Source organism: Marmota flaviventris, chromosome X (genome assembly GCF_047511675.1).
Source record: "Marmota flaviventris isolate mMarFla1 chromosome X, mMarFla1.hap1, whole genome shotgun sequence".
In the NCBI taxonomy this organism is placed as follows: domain Eukaryota; kingdom Metazoa; phylum Chordata; class Mammalia; order Rodentia; family Sciuridae; genus Marmota; species Marmota flaviventris.
Window position 1 is genome coordinate 87,720,421 of NC_092518.1, and position 24,950 is coordinate 87,745,370.

Sequence of the window (24,950 nt, forward strand, 5' to 3'; positions counted from 1 at the left end):
TTTTGTTTCTCTGGGGAATCCTGATGATTACAGAAAGTTCCCCATATTTTTGTGTGATAAAAATTCTTAGGCTCATTCTACCCAAACCACAATTAATGAAGTTATTTTACTACCCTTATTCCTTAATCTGATATATCAGACAACTATTTTATTAGGCTTCCCAAAATGTTGTATTTCTTTAATTGTATAAGTGTACTGATTTTTAATTTGTGCTCTATTTCATTAAATTTTCCTTATATAAAGTAGAGAAACTGAAAAGGAGTTATAGATACTTATAACTATTATCTAAAAACATTCATTTATATAAGAATAATGTAAGAAGAACCTGAAAAATAAGAAAAACAAACAAAAATAAACATAAAAGTTTCCATTCTCATATTAAATATGACTCCATTAATAATATCAGAAACTAAAGATAACCACATTTGAATTTTGTATTTATTACCTTTCAATTTAAATAACAAAAAAACTTCTAACATGCTAATAAATTCATTCTATTCAACAAAATGCAAGAAAATACACAGTTGCCAGGCTTAAAACTTATGATAGGATCCCATTGTAATTTGGTAAATTCTGAAGCACAAACACCTGTAAAATAATCATTTAACATTGAAAATAATTGTGTTTTCAGCCTCCTGTTTTTAAATAGATTCTGAGATTTTAACATATTCTCTGAAATATATTTGTTGAGAAATTAGTCCCCAGGGTGGTAATATTGAGAGGTAGTTGGACATCAAAAAGGAGTCAGGGCCATGAGTCACTTTCTTATGAATAGATTAATGCTGTTCTTACTTGACTGGCATAGTTACCATGATAGCACTTCATTACAAAGTTTCTATTGTGTTTTTCTCTTCTACATGTACATGTTTTACCCTTTTACCTTTCTAACAGGTTGGGCTTCCAGTCTCCAACTAAATAAACTTTGTTTTTTAAAAATTACCTAACTTATTCCCATACATAAAACAGGAAACTAAACAACAAGGTTACAATTAATCAGAATATTTCCTGTGTACTGTTCCAATTTCCAGTTACACTTATCAGAGGAAAAAAATATGTTTCCAGTAGTATAAAACTTTTAGTTTTGTATTATTTTCTACAACGTAGCCATTCTATGTATGATTTACTAATAAATTTTATCTTTAAGTAGATTGATGGTTTTATTTTATATGCAACCAACTCAATTAAAAATATTTTTTCTATTATAGTAATATGGATTGAAAGACTGAGAAATCAAGTGTAAAGAGGCAGAACTATAGAAAACAAGTTCTACAAAGGGTTTTGGTAGATATAATGGCTTCAGGAACTGTCCCCTATAACATTTGATGAAATTCTTATAAAAAATCATTATTTTCAGTTTTGAATTCCAGCATTTCATGATTATTTATAACTAGTCTTTGAGTATCTATCTAAGAAGAATTTTAGAACAGGATCTAGAAACTACTCTTTCTCTCAAAAAGTAAATCTGAAGGTCCTTGTCCTTTTCCTTTATGACCAACATCAAATAAGTGGTCCTTGAAAACATTTCATATAGCAATATGAATATTCAAATTGAAAATTCGTTGCATACATTGAAAGTGTCTATTAGGAGTTTAGTCAACATCAATGAAAGCATTATATCTCATATGAAAAGGAAAAAAATAGGTCACAGAATTACATTAAATAACTTATTTATGAAAATTTATATATATATATATATATATATATATATATATATATATATATATATACACACACACACACACACACACACACATAAATACATACACTCATTTAACATGGCTTTAGTACCACCTTCCTGATTTGGAGAATGTTTACTATATCTTTTCTTTCTGGAATGAAGGCACTTTCTATTTCTCTCTTTTACCTTTCATAGCATCCATGCCTCCCACAGCATAAAGAGACCCCACAGTTGATTTTCTAGGCTTTGTTCTAGGGCTTTGCATCATGGGTCTTCTTTCAGGTAAGAGATGATACTTCATAGCTTCCATGAGTAACTTCTGACACTCAAGATCACCAGCAAACATGGAACTATTTTCTAGATCTGCCAGTAACTGAAAAGAAATGATGCATGGCATATAAGTGAAGAGTCCACCATTACAAAGAAAATATTTAAGTTTATATAAATTTGAAGATAACTGAAGCTAATTCAAGTGTATAATTTTTGTTATTTTTAGTTTAAGTTTCTTATTAGTAAGATATTTTTATTTTCACTTATCATGTAATTGACTAGAAGTTTCATAGTAGTATCAATGATCTATTGCAACTTTGTTCCATTTGAATTTGTACATATATCATCTGAAGGAATATAAAAAAGGACTTATAAAATTATTATTGTTACTATTATTATTTAAATAATCCATATTATAGGTACAGAACACACTCAGAGATAAGAGTACAAAAGACTACTGGTTGTATGTTTGAGCTGGAAATTTCCCTTCATGCCAATAAAATAACTTCAAACAAAATTACTTTGCTAAAAAAGTCAAACAGACTTAAAGGAATGTAAAATTAAAGACTTCTGATATATTATACCCACCAGTGCATCTTAAAATTCCATGTCTAAAATTCATCTGGTGAGATTTTAAAAATATGAATTTCTCAACATGACCCCCAAATATTGCTTAAATGGGCCTGAGAAATTGTTTCTAATAAGCACCAAGGTAATGCCATATTGCTAGGACAGGAACATATTTTTCTTCCATATTTTTATTAGTATAAAATAGATGTAAATAATCCTAGGCTTCATTGTTATATATTGGTACATGCACATAATATAACAATATAATTTGGCCAGTATCATTCCCAGTATTTCTCCTTTCACTTCCCTCCTCCCTCCTCTGGGACAATAACATTTTAAATGGTGCCGTTTAAGAGAACCTAATAAATCACTTGAGAATAACACACATAAGCATACATATATTCACATAAACATAACATTTCTATAGTTTATGAAGTTAATCTATCAATTCTAGATTTATAACTGTGGGTCTAAAATTACATATATATGTTAATGTTTCTTTTTTAGGTGTTACCATTGCCTTGCCCTTTGGATAAATTTGCTATAGTTAGAAGGGTGATCAATGTTATTGTATTGCACATGTATGGAGTCTTAAAAGCAAGTATGTAGTTTCATGGGATTTAATTAACAGCTAAAAGTAATATATGGAGAAACTATCAGTGGATTAACAATCTTTATCAATATTAACATTCAGTTAACAATTTTGTTAAAAAGTGGATTAATTTTAATATTTATGAAACTATCACAAGCTATCTAAGTCTAGACAAGACTCCTCTTTCTGATGTGGATGCTGTTTGAGGACTTTAACAGAACCAATAAATATGAAATGCATATGGGTAATATACTTTTATATATAGTATAAATAATATCTATTTTGATAAATTTTTAAAGAAAAAAATTGTGCTTACCATCAATGATGGAATTATGCAGTGGCACTGCACTGCAGTCTCACTAAAATGCAAATATTAAGATTCAGTAAGAGATAAGTCAACCTTGGGCCTAAATCAATGTTGTTTGCTTAGAAGCATCCTTGCTATATTCCTTCAGTTTGGCAAGCATGATGAGGATGCCATTATAATGATGCTCTAGTGCATCTGAAAATATGCTTTCAATCATAGCAGATAATTACTCATGGTGGTAGATATTATCCAGAATCAGATTCTTTTCTAGACCTTCCTGTGGGAGGCTCTTATACTTATTATAAACACCTTGCCTAGAAGGTGAGCAGTAAAAGAAAAAGTGTCAGACTAGTTATTTTCTCTGCTTGGTACAAGTGCTATTTAGCAAGAGAGGAAACTGAAACTAATTAATATAATGATGTGTAGGGATTATCTGTATTTTTATCCATGTTTCCTCTCTTTCCATATTAATATTTCTAATTAAAGGTTGAATATGACTTTCTGTGAAATAAATACTGAGTGCACTAAATTGAATATTCCCTGAATAAATAGACAATCAAAGAATGGATTGGTGGCCTGGGATTGTGGCTAAATGGTAGAGTGCTCACCTAGCATGGGTGAGGCACTGGGTTCAATCCTCAGCACCACATAAAAATAAATAAATAAATAAAGGCAATATGTCACATACAACTAAAAAAACTAATTTAAAAAAGAATGGATTGGTGCCTAGAGGTAGTTTAGAACTCTAATATACATTATACCTGGGGAAATTTCCATACCTGTGCTGGAAGTAATGGCAGTCGGATGTAAGAAAGCAGGGTTGCCAGGTCTTGTTGCCTAGTCTGAACATCATGACCTACCCACTGCATTAGAGCATGGAAAATGGTTTCTTCATCAGGCACATTAATATCATCACTGCACAGAAGTTTTGAAATTTCATTAGCTGGAAGCAGGAGGAATTCTTGGTTTTTTATTACCTCAATGAAGTGTTCCTAGAAAAGAAAGGTCATCTACTGAAATTTTGTATTTTAGAATTTTCTTAAGGAAACAAGCATATCAAAGGATTTCACTTTTTAATCTTTAAAAATGTCAGATAGATATATATCCATTTATAGCAATAGGTGCTATTGCTATCTGACAGGAGTATTGGAGCCTTCTGAAACTTAGGGTCCAAGTGCTTCCACTAGGAATTATTTAATGAACACAAGGAAAGTCTTTTACTTCACAGATCACATGGGAAGAATGAAGAATATCAGAGCTGATAATACTGCTTTTTCTTCCAGCTGTTTACATGACAAAAAGAGTTTTTGACTCCAGAACTGACTGCCTAGTTGATCTTTAGTAAAAAGACCCAAAGAAAGGCTGAAAAGTTTTGAGGTGGAAGCAATCCTGAAGGTCTGGGAGAGTTAACTCTAGCTATGTATTTGAGGCAGCAACTGATTGTACTTTTTTGAGATGATAAAAGGAGATAAATGAAAAAGTCTTTCCTCTTATGGAAGAGAATGATCTACTATTGACCAAGGGAAATGTATCCTTCTCTAATGCATCACAGTCAACAGATTCGACAATCTGAAACGGGTTAGGAAATGTTCCTTCAGACAAGAGTAGGGCTATATTTCAATTTCTGTTATATCTCCAATGTCCCTTCTATAAATGTTTTCTCATGTATTTTAGCAAGTATCAAATTTTAAACAGCTGTTTCCATTTTTTAATCAAAATACCACCATATTTTCTAGTTTATAAACATTACATATTTTTGAAATATTTTAATCTACAATATTTTTCACAATGAAGATATGAAGTTTTGAATGCTATAAAATATGCTTCTGAAATGGACATAAACATGTGCACCTGGTAATTTATGTTACACAGCAAACAGATATTCTGAGAGTAGAGTAAGACAGACTCTGAATAACTGGGGACTCTGGATGAATCAAATCAATCCCTCAAATCTACTCGTACATTAGTCATTATAGAACTGAGTTAGCCTAATAACAAAATTATCCATACAGCATTCTCAAGGCTGATAGACCCCTAAGGAAGCTCTGATGTCATAAAGTTTCAAATTAACTCATCTATTAAAAAGAAACATTGAAAATCCTCTCACTCATAGAAAATGATGACAATAGTGTTACTAATATATCTCATTCATACAGCATTTCACACTTTAATAAAATATTTCACAAGCATTAAACCATCCAAAATATGTTCTTACGAGGAAGTGAAATTACTCTGATGAGAAAGCCAGCAATACATATTATTTGATCTATTAAGCTGCAAAATCTGGACTTAGATGTAACCCTCTAACATAACGTCTATTGCATTTTTTAAATGCTAAAACTTTTTGGTAAGTGATAAAATATTTTTATTAAAGACTTAATAAAACATAAAACACTGTAAAACTTAAGGGTACCAATAGCCAACATTTACATAAGCTCTGAAACTATGGTAAATAATGGAAAACACTGTTTCATTCTCCTTTGTGTCTATTTTACAATGACACAAAAGGAACAAAGAAAGGAAAGAGATGCCTACTCAATGGAAAAGGTCTATTAAATTTGATTATACATTTGAGGGAGTAAAGAAAGTAGTAGAAATGGTTTACTTGGTGTTCATACTACATACAATTAGAAATTTGATTTTCTGATAGAATTTTGTATGACTTCGAGTTGCTGTCTTATAAGACTATTGAAAATTGCTGGGCAATCTGGATAAGTCTAAATAACAAATATATGTATTATTTTAAATTATCAACATATGACCCTGAAGTATTCAGTACATGTAGACAAATAATTAGTAATGCATAAAGTCTGATTTTTAAAAAATATTTTTTAGTGTTGATGGACCTTTATTTTATTCATTTATTTATATGTGGTGCTGAGAATTGAACCCAGTGACTCACACATATAAGGCAAGCACTCTACCACTGAGCCACAACCCCAGCCCTAAAGTCTGATTTTAAATTTTTGATTTTGAAATTATTTTGCTCCTTGTTTAAGGTAAATAATTTTTTCTTCTATGTACCTTCCCAAGAATCTTCTTTTGTGTCTTGTATTCACTATGAAACTCTTTTCCACATCTACATTTAAATTGCTATAAAATTTAACAAAAGAATATAGCATGCTTGCTGAATGATTCATTGGTACAGACAACTATTTACATGATTGAAATGGTTAATTTTATGTGTGAAACTTGTTTATGTCACAGAGTGCCCAGACATTTGACCAAATATTTTTCTGGGTGTCACCCTAAGGGTATTTCTGGATGAAGCCCACCCACATTATAGAGGACAATCTGCTTATTCAATCTAGCAGTTCACCTGATTGTAATTGTATCTCTAAATTGTTTAACATTATTCTTAGATATCAAAAGCATTTGGGTTGGGGCTGGGGCTCAGTAGCAGTGCACTTGCCTGTCATGTGTGAGGCACTTATTTTGATCCTCAGCACCGCATATAAATAAATAAAAAAATAAAGGTACATCAAGTAAAAACAAATATTAAAAAAAATTATTTGCATTATTATATGGTCTAAAATTATTTGCAGTATTACAAAAGCACTATTATAGCAAGCCCTTTACCTATTTTATTGTACTCACAATAGATACTAACATAATACTAAAGGAGGATTAAGGGAGACAACACCATTGTATTTTTATACACATCCTGCTTTAACACTCAGTTTGGGACACATAATAGGAAAAGGAAGACAAGTTCATTTTGTGTAACAAAAATAATTCATGCTGTTTATCAGAACTTATTTTGTCTGCAAGAGTAAGATACCAGGCAGGAAACTGTTAATACTTAGTTCAAGAATTTAAGTAATTTAACAGGAAGTTTTCATGTTTGGCTTTTGTGGGTAAGATTAACCTTTGAACTACATAACTGCTGTTCCTTTAGATTCTGTGGCATGTGTATTTAGGACACATGAATACAAATAGCATAATTAAATGACACATTTTAAAATGCAAATCCATTATAATGTGATTACCACACAATGGTACTGTTTAAGGAATATATTTGCAATTTCAAATGTTTAGGAATGATATGGAGTGGGAAGAAGGAAGAAGAAAAATTTACAAGAAATTTTAAGAGAATGCAAATTTTAGAAATTTGAAAATTTTATGATTGGTGTAAAACTGTAGAAAATATATATATGGTCTTTACACTAAAATAATGTTACATTTACTAATCAATTTTACATGCTATTCTCTTTTTTCACTTGTAAGCACATGCCTTTCATTTTTTTAAAACTTAAATAACTGGAATCATTTCTTGTTTAAAATATTCTTTATTAGGTTTCATAGAAAGATCCATCTCTTATGTCAGTCAGTACTCTCAGAGGTTAAAAAAGTTCATTTTCTTCTTTGCATCAGGATAGTATTAACATTAATGCTAAGGCTTATTTTATATTCTCTGTCCAGTTTTCCTTGCCTCTTTACAACTCATATTTCATGTGATTGTCACCTGACTAAATAAAGATCATTTCATTCTATGGAAATTTTAAATAATTACCACAAACTGACAGGGCTGGGGACAGAGCTCAGTGATAGAGCACTTGTTTAGCATTCTGACACTTTCATTTAATTCAATATAATTAATAGTAGAATTGTAGAGGGTTTTGGTTTGCTTTTCTGTGGTGCTGAGTATAAACCCAGTGCCTAGCACATTTTAAGTAAGAGCTCTAAAAAATTGTCTGAGTTATTAATTTTGGTAATGATTAAGCTCTTTCAATTAATCTATTAATATTAGCATTTTCTTATTGAGTGATATTTATCTTTCATTATAAATCATAACATGTCAATGTTAGAAATTAAATAATTAGGCAAAAGCATCAGCGAATTAATATTTTTTCTTAATAATATAGATCTGATTTGCAATATATGCGTGCACAATTCAATTTTGGCATTATTTTCATTTCTTCAAGTTTTGAGATTTAATAAAACTTTTTGGTTCCAAAGATTAACAAAATTTAACTGAGTATTGCTCAACTAGACAAATATTTTTATCTATTATGTGCAAGTCACCTGTAAATTATGTTTATATATTGCTTTTAATTTTATTCCAGTATTTACATAGTACTTGTACAAGTTATTTTGAAACAATTGGCTTTACCATGGTGTACTTATGTGCCACGTTGAGGAGCTCTGTACAGCCCTGGACATCTCCAAATGATCGAATTCCTAAGCAATTTGAAGGATGGAGCTGCTTTATGAGGAAACTGGAGCAGACTTCAACGACCTGCGTCAGTTGCAGGAGACAAGCTGCAGCCAGCAGACTTTCAATGGTATCTTCTTTTAATAGAAGGACACCTAAATTGTTTGAAAAAGTAAACAATGATTATGTTTCCTATAAAGAATGGCAAAAAATGTGCTAGTTAGTTGAATTTTCCATTTCCCTCCAAATTAAGGCTATGTTTTTTTTTCCTATACTGTAGTTATACTCTAGGAATATGTTTTGAGCCTGATATACATAAGGGAGACTGAGTGTAAACACTAATAGGACTGAAGGGAGCCAAAGTATAATATCAAAAGGACTATGGTGAATGAACAGTGAATATTAACATTACAAAAACAACAAATTGTTTTTTCTTAAGTCTGAATTTAAATCTTATCTCAGTCATTTATTATTAATGTATTCATAAGAACATCACCCTAAATATATTATTTTTAATTGTCAATCATACCTAAATAAAGCTGGAAAAACTGTCTACATTATGAGTTAAGGCACATTATGTCATTTTGTACAGAGATTATACCACTGACCATACACAATAACTGTCATTTGTGAGAAGCTAAAGATCTTGGTAAATGAGAAGAGCCCTTTATATCCAAATTTTTGTATATGCATCTATTATTTGGTAAAGATATCTTTGCCCAAATATTATTCATGGACTTGAGTACTACAAGTGACTCAAAAGGAAGAGAATGTTGCACAGGGTCTACATATAAATAACTGCTTATATAAGTATTTGCTTTTATAAAAAATAGACTTTGTTTAAAAATATCTGTAATGATTTTTAAAAATGGGATCAGAAGTAATTTATATCATTTCCTTTATCATGATATATCTACAATTTTTAGAGCAAGCATTATTGATAATTTATTGCAAACATTGTTATTTTTAAGATATACCCCCACTTTTAATGTTTTAGCCAAAGTGACTATTTCTTTAAGTTTTTCTTTCTAAACATAACTTAATATGTATCCAATATGACTGCACAACCATAAGAATTTTGTGACATGTTCTATATTTAATTCAGTCTGTGAAATATGTTGTAAAGTAATCTGGTCCATTTGTACATTTTCTTATGTTATTTCTTTTCTTGAAGTTTGAAAAGAAAACCCAGACAATATCTCATGAAATGCAAAAAAGTATTAACTATATCTGCAAATGGTCACTCCCAATTTTGCCTATACTCTGGCAAACACTATGCATTTTCTCTATGACTTTCCCTATTCTGGACACCTAAGACAGATGGAATAATACAATAAGTGGTCTTTTGTGTGGTATGATGTTTTCAAAGTTACATTCTTGTTGTACCATCTATCAGAACATCATTCCTTTTGTATTGCCTATTAATATACATGTTATGCATTTACAAAGTTTGATGTACAAATTCAGATTTTATAAACAGTTTGGTTGTTTCTACTTTTTCATTATTGTGAATAATGCTGTTATAAACATTTGTGTGCACATTTTGGGGTGCATATATTTTCATTTCTCTTGGACATATATTTAAAAGTGAAATCTCTGAGTTGTAAGTAAAATATGTTTAATTTTTGAGAAATTTCCCTACACATATACTTTCAAATGAATGGTTACTGGTACTAAATTGATAAAGTGTGGAGATATCACCAGATACATTTAATATGCAAGTGTAATAGTTACTTTTGAAAAATATCAATATTTACAACATATTATGAATGTTGCACCTTACAACTATTTAAAATTACATAAACTTTTAGTCATTAATGAAAAATTTAAGGGTATTTTTTTTGTTTTGTTTTTCAAATTTATTTTAGGCACAATGTAAACAAAATTGTTTGAAAACAATTCTCCTGGAGAAAGCCAAGATGCACACTTGTAGCCTTTAGAAGAGTCTATGAATATATAATTACATAAAGGTAATTAAATAGTAGGAGATCCTAAAGATGAAAAAATCATTATGGAGAAAAGATCAAAATACTTTGTTGGCCCACAGAGTCATGTTTTAGAATTTGAGTAAATATGAATTTATAATCCCAAAGGAAGAGACTAATTCTCTACTATAAAATTAGAACATAATTTTATAGTAGAGAATTAGTCAAAATTTACTTCCACTTTTCTTTTGAAAACAAGAATTTGTTAACTTTATTCAAGAGGGACATCTTCTTATATTGGGGGCTAAAATAATTCTCTACTATCATGGTAAAATACTTTACTGCATGTTATTTACCTTTCGTTGTTTTCTGTTATGATTCAATACTCATAGGCTCCCTTCTTACTACCTTAGAAAGGTTACTTAACTCATCTATCCTCAGTAGATTGAAAATAATAATAATACAGTTTATATAATGCAGAATTATAATGAGTTAATTCATGTCAGAACTTACCTGTATAAGCGTATTGCACCAAGGAGTTAAGTGCGTTTGGATCTACTCCTTCCATTCTGACCTCTTCTTGTTTGGCTTCAAGCACGTCATTAGTGAACATGGCAGCAAAATAATCAGACACTGCACTGAGAACCAACCTATAAATAGTAATGTTTCATAAGAACTGAAATCAAATTGATAATCTCACCAAAAAGATGAAATTCATTCTTCAATAAGTTTGTAAATCTGGTCAGTTTGGAATTTGCATAGATCTTTCATAATTCTATAAAATGTAATGAAGTTAGAAAGGTCAGATAAGTAAACTGGTCTTCTTTCAGAGAGTTTGTGTTGTTTCCTTCAATAATCTCTCTGAACTTTGGTTCTTCTAAACATTGCATGAAGAAATGGATCATATAATGTTTTTTTTTTCAATGTGGGAAAATAAATCTATTTGTCCAGTGTTCCAATTTATGAGCAATTTGCTTATTCTCCCTCATTCATGTTGGCCCTACTGACCATATGTTCTGTCTGCATAAGTATACTTACCGATGTGCTGGAATTCTGAGGTGTCCAGCAATGAGTAGTACATCACACAGTTGTTTCTCTTTCAAGTAGTTCTCCATTTTACAGAGAGTTTGCTCCGCATGGTTTTTAGCGTGGTATTGCTCCTCAGACCTGGAGGTATTCATTTCTTCAGTATACTGTGAATACAGTCTGAAAGGTAAGAAAGAATGAAAATATAGTTTATCATAACATTTTATAAGAATTGCATTTTTTTTCTCCTAGAGAGATTCACATATCTAGTGTGGTAAGGGCTCTCTCAGAACAAAGAGAAAGCATCTTGACACACTCAGTAGCTATGTGCATATACTCCAAAAACAAAGAGAAAGCAACATGGTATATTCAATGTACATGTGCAACTCTGCTCTAACTCTATGGTAACACTGCCACAACTCTGTTGCAACTCTGTTATGGGGTGACACTGTCCAATTCTGTTCTAACTCTATAGTATAGAATACTTAATCAGAATGTGCGTTGCCATATAGGGAAGAAAAAGCAGCTAACATGTAATGGGAGTATGTAAGGCAATCCCTGGCTGTGCATAGTGTTCAGCCTCTGGATATGAATCCACTGTGCCAGTGCTGGGACTAATAAACCAGTTTCCTATCTCTCTGTGGAGAATCCTGCAACACTAGTAGAAATTTAGGCATGTAATCTTCAGAAAACAATATTTTGGATTAAAGTAAAATTAAAATTAGCTCTATAATCTTAAATATGTTCATATGATTACTGTCTCACTCTCCATTAAAGTGAAGAGTTATGGTTAGTATTTATATTTGGAATGTAATCATAATCATGAATGCTTTACCCTAGTAAAAACTATTATATGCACAAATATAATCATGAAAATACCACTGTTCTTTGAATCTAAATGGGTATCAAATTTATGTCACAGGACACATAACCTTTAGACATTATTCAAAATAATTAAATTTTTTTCATTCCACTTTTGTCTATGAGCTACTCATTAACCTTCAGAAACATTTCTTGAAGATTTTTTATCCCTGAAAGTCCTTGTAACTTTCTTTACAATATGTCAATCTTATGAGAAAACTTGATGTATTTCCACTATTTATTGCTTAATATTTAGGAAAATGTGATCATTGTGGTATTTATAATAATGTAAGCTGTACTAGTGTATTTTGAATTTCACACAGTGGAGGAATCTAAATGCCTATAGAAACACACACAGTCTTATAATTGGTAGAGTTTTACAAATTTGATTGTTGAATGAACAGAATTAAATATATTGCTCATTACCTTTCTTGTTTCCAGGCATCATATTCCAACCAACAATTAGGATTAGCTTTAAATTTCCCAACTCTAACACAGCCTATGTTGTTTTACAGAAAACTGATCCACGGTGATATTACTCTCTCTATATATAACTCAAATAAATGATTCCTCTCTGAATCTTCTGGACTTTAAAGAATTTTTAAGTTACTATAATGTATTAACAACCAGGGTACCATGTGTTAAATTAAGATTGGATTAAACCGATCTCCATACTTTGATGATAAATTTTGTCCCAACAGTGGCCTCCATTCATAGAGAACTGAACCATAGCTTGCTATGCAAATAAATAGTAACCTTGAAATCAAGTGACTGAGACCTATCCAAATATATCAGGATGGACCTTCAGGCAATCTCAGGAAAAAAAGGCAGGAAAATTATGATCAAATGAGGAATGGGCTGAACTACACCAATCAGATAACATCTCTATGCTCTTTCCTGGTTTTCTGCCTATAAATATAGCTTACCACATTGGAGGTAAGACATTCTAAATCATCTTCATATAGAATTTAATCTGTTCTACAACCTTTTTTTTCTCAAATAAACATTGCTAAATTTAACTCTTTTTCTTTAACGTATGATATGGATAGCCTAATAATTTCCTATATTTTCCCATTAGAGGCAATCTTCTTTACTAATTCTAGAAAGGAAAATCCCTTGGAACCACTGAAAGGAAAACATTCAGGTTATATTTAACTCACATTATTTTAATATTTCCTCTGCAACTGTAATGGTTAAATTCACATTAATTTTTTCAATCAAGCATTCAGTGTTTTGTTATCTTAGTTACCATCATGTATACAGCAATTATGTGAAACTTTCTAAAGAAGAGGTATGTTTGGCAAGTTTTGGTGACGGAACAATTTTATTTTCTTATTTTTCTTTAATCAGCCTAACTTGGACAAGGATTAAAGCTAGTTTAGGATGCTCTTATTTGGACACAATGAAATTATTCTATATCTGAAATTTATTTCATAATCAAAATGCAGGTTTTTAAGAATCTAAAAATCCAATAAATATGAACCACAAATAAGTTCCTTATGCTTCAAAATACAGACACAACTCTTTTGTCAAATCAAGAAATAAGAAATCAAGGCTAAGAATGTAGCTCAGTGGTAGAGCACTTGCTTAGCATTTGTGAAAAACTGGGTTCAATCCTCAGCAACTACATAAAAATAAATAAAGGAAATAAAGGTACTGTGTCCATCTACAATTAAAAATATTTTAAAAATAAGAAATCAGTGCTCAGAGATATGAGTAAATCAAAATACTAGCATTCAAAATACAGCAAATATATTAATCTAAAGATACAAAATAAAGCAAAAAATTATAATATACTCTTGGTTATTATATAAGGAGAATGTAATGATCACCACCAGGAAAGCTAGTACATTGATACTTGCCTACCTAATCATAGTAATTACCTAGAGCTCATAAAGTATGATTCTCATGTCTCCAGTTTAGATACCATAATGTCAAATCAGAGGTTATAATGGAAACCACTGCATTAGAGAATATTTGTCCCATTGTCTTATTGTATAGTAACTACAGGATATAACATGGGAGGCAGATGATGGAATGAAAAGATCCTATGATCTGGAGGCGGAATACTTAAATTTAAATTTAAGTCCAGTATTTGCTATATACTTGATGAGTGATCTTAGCCAAGTCACATTATCTTTGTTAATTATTAACTTTATCCTACAAAATGGGGATGAAAATAATATTAAGACTACCAGCAATTATGTTTATGGTACAAGACTCTTCTAAGAACCAAATGAAATAATGGAAATGAAAGATTTCTGTACAAAGTTAAGTCTTAAGTTAACTGACAAGATTTACTTACATAAATATATAATGTTTTAAAAATTCTTACATTGAATTTTTATAAGTTAATATACATTTTTCTCTGGAAGAGTAATAAAATTACATAATATAAACATATTTATGTACATATATATAAATGTATGATGTATTTATATAAATATCAGCTTATGGACTTTTCCTGTATAATTTGGTTTAAAAACTAATACTGCTTCATTCATTCTGTTGCTTAAATCATTCAAGGTTTAAACATTAGCAGCTCTTACAACTGGCTCATCTGTCCCTTTGACATATTTTATTATCACAGAATTATTGTTAGATTTCCCTTACTGCCTGACACTAGAAGTTGCCATAATCTTACTTTTTTAAAGTATAATCAGACATTTCAGCAAGGATCCTAAGTTCTTTTCATTGGTTAATTATATTAGAAATCAACATCTGGGTACTAGGTGTGCTTAATTTATTAGGTATGACTGCTTCTAGGGTCTCATCAGAGTAAGAGAATACATGTATATACACTAACCTAATAACTTGAGTTTTAATATTAAAATTCAATTATTACTTTAGTGCACTAGGTATTTATAATGTTTGTTCTTAGGCAGCACTTAACAAGATCATCACCAACTTAAATAAAAACTATTTTCCCCTTGGAGTCTAAACTCAGGATGGTACTATAAGTGAACTGCAATGAGATTTTTAAAACAAGTAAAAATTGAAATATGGCAAAAATTGATGGCCAAAATACAATTATTCTATAGTGTTCTTGGCATAGATGTCAATGAAAAATAAAATAACATATCCTTAAAAAATTCACAGTGTACCGGAGGTTGTGGTGCATGCCTGTAATCAGAGCAATTAGGAAAATTGAGGCAGGAGGATCACAAATTCAAAGCCAGCCTCAGCAACTTAGTGAGGCCCTAAACAACTTATTGAGACCTCCTCTAAAGATAAAAAGTAAAAATGGATGTGTCTCCATGGTTAAGAGGCTCTAGATTCAATTCCCAGTACCAAACAAAAAATGTGTTGTAAAATTTAAAAACCACATTCCTCTAAGGAAATGCTCTGTATTTAAATGGGCTTGTGAGAGACTGAGAGTCCAAAGATCATTGCTAGAAATATTGCTTTAAGCACTTTCAGATACAATTAAAAGCTTACTATAAACATGTTTATGTAATAGTCCCACACATTAAAATTAAGGCTAATGAAAATCTTTGGAAAAATGTTAAAACCATATATCTGAGTGAGTACATGTTGAAATCCCAGTTAAAATTCTATATGAAAATGTGTATTAGAGTCCCTCTTCCTGTAATCAGATCCCATTGTCTTAATATTATTTTCAATGCCCTCTTATTTGAATCTGTCTCCTCTCTGGTTTCTATGACATGCATATATTATATATATATATATATATATATATATATATATATATATATATATATATATATATATATATGTATATATTCTACCAGCCTCTCTTTCTCTCCCAATTTCCAAAATGTCCAGATCCTGAAGATTGTATTTTTAGCTCTCTCTTTCCTCTTTGAATTTAATCCACTGTCATGACCAACTATTAATCAAATGCCTATGAATTCTAATCTTTATAAAAATCCTCTCTGTTAAGCTAAAGACATTTCCAATGGCCAGTCTGACACTTCTACCAGAAGATTTAACTTAGTATGTCAAACTTAGTATGTCAAAGAGTAGCTCCATCTTTTCCTTCCAAAGTTAAGAGTTATATGATACACCTCATTCTCCTATTTGACCCATAATATATTATTCAAATCTTTCTATACTGTGGTTCATGAAGTATGGTATGGTGAAAAGATTATGCATTTTATAACAAAATATTAGGCTTGTACATACCTCTGCTACTACTAGGTCTGTGAGTTTAAGCAAATTAATTAATCCTGTGGAATCTTTCTTTCTTTCTTTCTTTCTTTTTTTATGGTGCTGGGGATTGAACCCAGGGCTTTGTGCATGTGAACAAAGCACTCTACCAACTTCTACCAACTGAGCCATATCCCCAGCCACCAAATATTTTTCTTTATACAACTAACAATAATTAATTTACTTTCCAGATTTGTTCTAAATATTTATGAAAGTATATAAAAGTAAATGACAACCAAAAATTTTAGTTTACTTTCTCTAATTTCTTTTTTCTATGAATTGTTGTAAGCCTGATGTAAGCTCTGATTCCTTTCTACAGCTTTTCAATTAATATTCATACTTATGACTTTCTGTTCTCTAAATGATCTGTAAGATATTGCTGGATTACTGTTAGTAAAACATACCTCCATGAATCCATTTGATTTTCAAAACAATTAAACAGTTCACAATTATTAACCAGGTTAAATACAAACTTCTTACCTTACAACTGCAACATAGCCTCAATTTATACTCCCTATCACATCTTCCTTTACATAGTGTATGCTATTTTCTACTAATTATTTGACTATCCCTTGTACTTTATCTCATTACATTGCTGATTCAATTTTTGTCTCTGTGCAATTTCTCACTCCATATTTATTTACTGAGGCAGTTTCTTCTGCCTTAAATCGTTCAAATATGTAATATTCCCCTTCATTTGAAAATTTATAATGATTTGTATTACTCTTTTTACATTTACCTTCTATAGAAATAACTAAAAGATTCAAAGTTGGGCTGGGGATGTGGCTCAAGCAGTAGCGCGCTTGCCTGGCATGCGTGCGGCCCGGGTTCGATCCTCAGCACCACATACAAACAAAGATGTTGTGTCCGCTGAAAACTAAAAAATAAATATTAAAATTCTCTCTCTCTCTCTCTCTCTCTCTCTCTCTCTCTCTCTCTCTCTCTCTAAAAAAAAAAAGAGTCAAAGTATCTGTCCTCAATCAACTAACACTAAAATTTAGGAACATAAAGAAATATACAAGTGAATAGTAATATAAAAGTTAATTTGCGGGGCTGAGGTCATGGCTCAGTGGTAGAGTGCTCGCCTAGCACATGCGAGACACTGGGTTCAATCCTAAGCACTACATAAAAATAAGTAAATAAAATAAAGGTATTGTGTCCAACTACAACTAAAAAAATAATTTAAAAAGGTAATTTGGATTTATCCATGCATTTATCCAAGAAACATACTAAATAACAATGAAATATCAGATTCTATAAAATTAATGTGGAAAACTTTTGTGCTTTATTCACTGTCACAGCCCAGAATGCTGTGACAGTGAATAAAGCCAGTTATTTGGTTTCTTCTTTAATAATCTCAGAATGCAGGTAAGAATCTTCAAACTCCTAACCATTTTAAAAACACAATCAGTTCAGTTTCCTGACATAGATTGTAAGTATTACTTGAGAATGGATTTGTATTATGTTATTCCTGATTTTTTAAATGTGTAGCAAAATGTACATAACCTAATATTTACCATATTCACCATTGTAAGTATATGGTTCAGTGGCATTAATTACATTCATATTGTTTTGCAACCAATACTAACGTCCATGTCCATAATATATATTTTTTTATTATTCAAAACTCTGTACTCATTTAATAATAACTCACCATTCCCTTCTCCCCCCAGCTTCTGGCAACCTCCATTCTATTTTCTGTCTCTATGAATGTGACCACTATAGGTATCTCATTTAAGTGTACAATATAATATTTACCAATTTGTGATGGTTTTAGTTCATAAAACATATATTTTTAAATTTCATTCATGGTCTTCCTTTTTATGGCCAAGTAAGAGTTATTTGTGTGAATATACCAAAATTTGTTTACCCATGAATATGTCAATGGTCATTTTGGTTCTTTCTACATGTAGATTTTTTAACTAACAATGTTACAAATTTCGATGCACAATTATCTGTTCAGATTTTGGCTTTTAATTATTTTTAAATATACCTAAAACTTGATCTCTTGATCTGCAGGCTAATAGAGTAGTTCTATGTTTAGTCTTTTTGTTGTTGTTGTTTATTTAGCTTAAAATAACTCAAACTTGTTATAGTTCTTGGAAGACAAAAGTCTGAAAATGCATTTCACTGATTTAAACCAAAGGTGTTGGCAGAGCTACATTACTTTCAGAAGGATCTAGAGCTAGATGCTTATGTTCCCCTCCTGTATTCAAACCTAGCAATTTTGTGAGACTTTCATATCATATTACTCTGACACCTAGTCTTCTTCAACTTAAAAAATTGTAAAATACTTATAAAACATTTTAATTATTTTGAGTGAACAGTCAGTGGTATTATGTACACATTACTTTGCAACAAATCTCTAGAGATTTTTTCTTCTTGTGAAACTGAAACTCTATAATCATTAAACAGCCAACTCTCATTTTCCATTCCTCTAGCAAACACAATTCTACTTTCTGCCTCTGTGAATTTGAATACTCTAAGTGCCTCATATAAGTGAAATCATTCAGTATTTGTGTTTGTGATTGGATACTTTTCCTACCATAATGGCTACATGGTCAATCCTCATTGTAGCATGTGTCAAAATTCCTTCTTTTTAAGACTGAATATCAGATTTTTTTTATCCATTCATCAATTGTTGGACCCTTCAGATGTTTCCATATTTTGGCTATTATGAATAATGCCACTATGACCATGCATTTTCAAGTATCTGTTCACATCCTTGCTTTCAATTCTATAAATATACCTGGAATTGAAATTGCTGGATCATAGAGTAAATGTACTGTTCTATTTTTTAAGACTTGCCATATTGTTTTCCACTGTGGCTACACAATTTTTTATTCCCACCAACTTAAAAAAATTACATTTCTAGACCTGCTCAATAAAAATGTTATTTTTTAGGCTTTTTCCCTTTTGTTAATAATAGCCATCCTAGTGTATGCAAACTGCTACATTAGTTTTTTGGATTTGCATTTCCTAAATGGTTTTAAATAGACTTCTGTTTAAGTTTGTTAGTAAATATATCTTTCTTCTTCTTCAATTAGATGAAACATGTTTGATTATTTATTGGTCTAACTACTATGGAAAGACTTCCAGGAAAATTTTTAAAAAGAACAGGAGTGTTATGTTTTAGATTTAGGTGTCCCCGAAAAGCTCATGTGTGAGACAATTAAATAAAATTTAGAGATGAAATGATTGGGTTATGAGAAGCTGAACCTTATTAGTGCATTAATCAATCACCTGATACGGGTTAAGTAGGTGGTAACTATATAGGCAGATGGTATGGCTAAAGGAGGTGGGTCCCTGGGGAATTGCCTCTGGAGTATACATTTTGTGCTTGTTGATTGGATCTCTCTCTCTCTCTCTCTCTCTCTCTCTCTCTCTCTCTCTATCTCTCTCTCTTCCCCCCCCCCCCCTTTTTGGTGTGATGTCCTGTGTTGCTTTCCTCTGTCATGCCCTTCTTCCATGATGTTCTACATCCTCTCAGGCACAGATCAATGGAGCCAGCCATCTATGAACTAGGACTTCTGAAACTGTGAGGCCCCAAATAAACTTGTCCTCCTCTAAAATGTGTCTTGTCAGGTCTTATAGTTACAGTAGCAAAAAAGCTTACTAGGACAGAAATTGGTACCAAGAAGTGGGGTCATTGCTGTGACTAACCTAACCATGTGATTCAAAAGCTTTTTGATCTTTTTGGAATCTGTGGGAGGAATTTTGGAAAATTTAGAAATACAAGCTACAAAAGCTTTAGAATGTCATAGGTTGACCTGAGTGGATGATTCTCATGAGAGTTCATAATAGCAGAATGCTGATATGACTCTAGGTCGTAAAAAGTGGGCTCATGGGGTTTCAACAGAGAAGGAAGACTCTATTGCAATTGAAATTAGAATAAACACTACTCATGTTATGGTTTGGCAAAATTGTCCACATTTTGCTCATGTCCTGAGACTTTCTGTAAGCCTGAATTTAAACTTGACAGACTTCTTAAACTTGTAGAAGAAATTTCAAGACAGCAGAGCCTTCAGGGGTGGCATGAGTATTGCTGGCAGTTTGTAGCCAAGATTATTGTGATAATCAGGAGCAGAAAGCAAAGAAAATAGATTTGAAAAACTTGAAATTTTCCCAGTAAATTGTGAGTAAAACTGGAACTAAGGAAGTTGTTGTAATTAAAGATAAAACAACCGCTAAAGATATGCTGCTAGTACTTTACACAGAAACAATAGGAAAGATGGCTGTGGGCATCTCTGAAATTGGCAAGGACACACATATCTCAGGCTCAAGGGTGCCAAAAATTTTTTTTTGAGAAGAAAGGAGTAGAACATGCTATGTGGGCAGGGGGTGCTAGGAAGTTGTTTCACCATACTCAGCCACCCAGGCACTCATAGGATGCTTCAGTCACCATCTATAGAGGCTTAGCTAGTGCTCAAAGTGGTGGCAGACCTTAGCACCAACTATGTAGTACCAGTACTGCATGTAGAAATGAAGGATGCTGGAGTTACGTGGTCATGGAGGTGTCTCCTGAGATTTCAAAGGAAGGCCTGGGAGGTCAGGCAAAGGACAGTAAGGTTCTATTTCCTGTGGGCAGCCCCTGAGCAGGCCATTAAGCACAAAGATGTGAGAAGGAAACAGAAACTGCAGTGGAGATTCCCTGAAATCAAAAATTCCAATACCATGAAATTTCTGCTGAGTAAAGCTGCAAGAATTGAGCAGGGACAAGCCAAGAGAGGAGTCATGTGGGCTGCAATCAGGAAAACCATAAGTGTGGAGATACAAGCCCTTTGGAGAGACTGTCATGATGGTATGTGCCCTGGAACCTGGACCCAGAACTACAGTATTTGCTTGCCCAGCTAGGTTTTAGTCTTACATTGGTCCCACCCCTTCTTTCTATGCCCTTATTCCTCCATTTTGGAATGGAAATGTTACTATGTGCTTTTATATACTGGATACATGAACCTTGCTTTTGAGTTTTACAAAGGCTCACACTGAGATTTTGCCTTCAGTCTCAGAGGAGACTTTGAACTTGGACTTTTGAGCAATGCTTGGACTTTTGATAATATGGGAACTCTTGAAAACAGACTAAATAAATGTATTTTGCATTGTGAGATAAGCATGAGCTTTTTGGAGGCCAGGATTGAATGCTATGATTTAGATATTACGTGTCCCCAAAATGTTCATGTTTGAGATAATAAGAGAAATTTTAAAGGTGAAATGATTAGTTTATGAGAAGCTGAACCTTATTAGTACATTAATCTCTTGTTGGGAATTAAGTGGTGGTAACTATATAGGCAGATAATGTGGCTAGAGGAGGAGGGTCCCTTGGGAATTGGCTCTGGAGTATACATTTTGTGCTTGTTGAGTGGAGCGCGCGCTCTCTCTCTCTCCTTTCTGGTGTGATGTCCTGTGTTGCTTTCCTCTGTCATGTCCATCTTCCATGATGTTCTGCATCACCTCAGGCCCAGAGTAATGGAGCCGGCCGTCTACAAATTAAGACTGCTGAAACCATGAGTCCCCAAATAAACTTATTCTCCTCTAAAATTGTTTTTGTTGGGTCTTTTAGTCATAGTAGCCAAAAAGCTGACTAAAATATGGTGAAAGTAGGCATCCTTGTCTTGTTCCTAATAGCATAAGAAAAACCTTCAATATGATGTTAGTTGAGATATTTTCATATAGTCCCTCATTATGCTGGCAAAGTTTCAGGGTATATGGTTCTGTATTTATCTTTTAGGTCCACTAGATTATAATATTGTCTAAGGCTGTAATTAAATTATTGATCTTATAACTGATTTTCCTGTAGATTATGTGTATTGGGATATTTAAATCTTCTGAAAGTAGAGTAAAGCCATCTAAGTCTCCTTAAATTCTGTCAATAATTGTTTACTTTCTTTAGGAGCTGTGGTGTTGTGCATATTTCTTTCATAATTGTTTTATTTGTGAAATGACCCTTTAATCAGTATATCCCTCCCTGTCTCTTGTGGGTGTCTTTTCATTAAAATGTATCTTGTCCCATTGGTTTGGGAGGCTGAGGCAGGAAGATCACAAGTTCAAGGCAACTTAGTAAGACTTTGTATTAAAATAAAAAAAAATGGTCTGGGGATGTGGTTCAGTGGTTAAGTGCTCCTGGGTTCAATCCTTGGTACAAAAAAACAAACAAACAAAAAAATATCTTGTTTGATTAAAGTATAGGAGTATATTAACCCAGGTCACTATGTCACTATTTGTTAATATATGCCATGTATTTACATAGAAATTATACTGAATAGACTTTATTTTAGCAAAGATATATTTGGATTTTTTTTCCCTAAAGAACCTGGCCAATGCATGTCTTTGGGATTGAAGAGATTAACTCATTTATACTTACACTTATTAGTATTTGTCATTTTCATTGTATTATTTCCTGAATGTCATATATATATATATATATATATATATATATATATATATATATATATATATATGGATAGATAGATAGATTTGTCTTTCATTTACTTCATCAGTCTTCTTTTTTCAAATCTTTATTAGGCAGTATATAGAATCTCATCTCATTTTCATTTGTGAGTACTATGTATATATTTTCTTTTTTATATTTTTAGGTATAGATAGACACAATACTTTTATTTGTTTATTTAGTTTTCTATGTGGTGCTGGGTATTGAACCCAGTGCCTTACACATGCTAGGCAAGCACTCTACCACTGAGCCACAATATATATTTTCTTGGTAGTTACTAAGAAATTCCTTATAACATCATGACATTATAAAAATTCATTGTACTCTAATACTGATTTAACGTTTATTTATATGCAAAATTATACTCATTTTATAGCTATGCCCCTCCCATAATGTTAGGGACATAACATTTCCTTTTTATATATTGTATACTCATTACCATATTCTTTTATGTAATAGGGATTGAAACAAGGGGTGCACGATCACTTAGCTACATCTCCAATTGTTTTATTATTACTTTTTTAAATTTTGGTAAAAAGGATCAAACACAGGGATGCTTAACCACTGAGCCACATTCCAAGCCCTTTTTATTTTATTTTTTTTATTTTGAGACAATGTCTTGCTAAGTTGTTTGGGGCCTTACTAAGCTGCTGAGGCTGGCTTTGAACTTGCAAGCCTCCAGTCTCAGCCTCCTCAGCTACTGGGAATACAGATGTGCACCTCCACACATGGCTACTGTTCTGTTTTCAAAAGATCCTTCAATTTAGAATGACAATGTTCTTTCACAGAGAATTCATGGTTGATTAAAAATTTTTCAGCACTTTAAATATATCATCTCACTGCTTTCTATTCTGCTAAGTTTCTTCTGAAAAATACACAATAATTTTATTGAGGATTCTTTTTACATTATGGTTCATATTGCTGCTTTTAGGATGATCTCTTTATCATACCAGACTTTCAACAACTTAACTATGATGGGGTTGTAACTGAATCATTTTGCTTTATCTAACTTGGAGTTCTATTAATTCATTGTATTTGTCAATATATGTCTTATCCAAATTTGAGAAACTCTCTACCATTTACTTTAAAGAAGCTCTGTGACCCTTTCTCATTTCTCCTTTGGAGATTCCAGTTGCATGAACACTGGTCTGCTTAATATGCATACTCTTAAGATCACAGACTTTCTTGCACTACTTAAAACTTTATTGTTGAACCCTGTAGTGTATTTTTCATTTAGGTTATTGTATTTTTACACCCCAGAAGTTCTGATTTATTCTTTTTGTAATTGTCATCTCCTCTTTGATATTTCAATTTTGTTCATATATTGCTTCTCTGATTTCCTTTAATGTTTTCTGTTTTCCATTAGCTCTTTGAGCATATTTGTGAAAGATTTCTAAACAAATTCTTTGTCTAGTAAATCTGAAACTTGTGCTTCTTTAGGGTCTATTTGTGGATATTTATTTTGCCCCTTTTAATAAAACATGTTTCACTGTTCTATTTTGTTTTTATTATATGTTTCATTGAAAATTTTGTACTTAGGGGGAAAAAAAACTCATCTTCCAGCCTTGGGACAATGGCTATATGTGGGAAAAGTATTTTTCTTATCTTGCTAACAAGAAGGCTTTATGTGATTTCAGGACTTTTCGGTTTACGCAACTTCTGTGAACCTATGTGTAGGCTTTTATGCAATATACAGGTTTTTATACAATATACAGGTTTCTTTCAAATGTATCAATTTTCCTAAATCTCAATTCTGTTTCTACTAGGTGCCTGAGATAGTCCATTGTATTGTTTTACATATAATCTCTAGCCCTAATTTGCCAAGAGTCAGCAGTTCCCCAGCAGTTTTCACTTAAGTTACACTCCCATTACTTCCTACTGTGATTTTCAATCAGAGATTTAAATTATGCTGCTGTTTTCTTCTGAACTGTAAGTCAGGCAATATTGA

General features: G+C 31.9%; 1 protein-coding gene across 2 annotated transcripts in view; it reads right to left on the minus strand.

Moving 5' to 3' along the window:
* The window catches only part of Klhl4 (kelch like family member 4), a 91,564-nt gene that overhangs the window by 23,908 nt on the left and 42,706 nt on the right, over positions 1–24,950 (minus strand). For both annotated transcript variants that reach the window (XM_027934628.2, XM_071606382.1), the window contains exons 2-6: positions 11,536–11,703; positions 11,011–11,147; positions 8,531–8,727; positions 4,197–4,409; positions 1,865–2,051 (exon numbers count right to left, since the gene is read on the minus strand). In XM_027934628.2, coding sequence (XP_027790429.2) covers positions 1,865–2,051; positions 4,197–4,409; positions 8,531–8,727; positions 11,011–11,147; positions 11,536–11,703 — 902 coding nt within the window. The remainder of the gene's footprint in view (positions 1–1,864; positions 2,052–4,196; positions 4,410–8,530; positions 8,728–11,010; positions 11,148–11,535; positions 11,704–24,950) is intronic.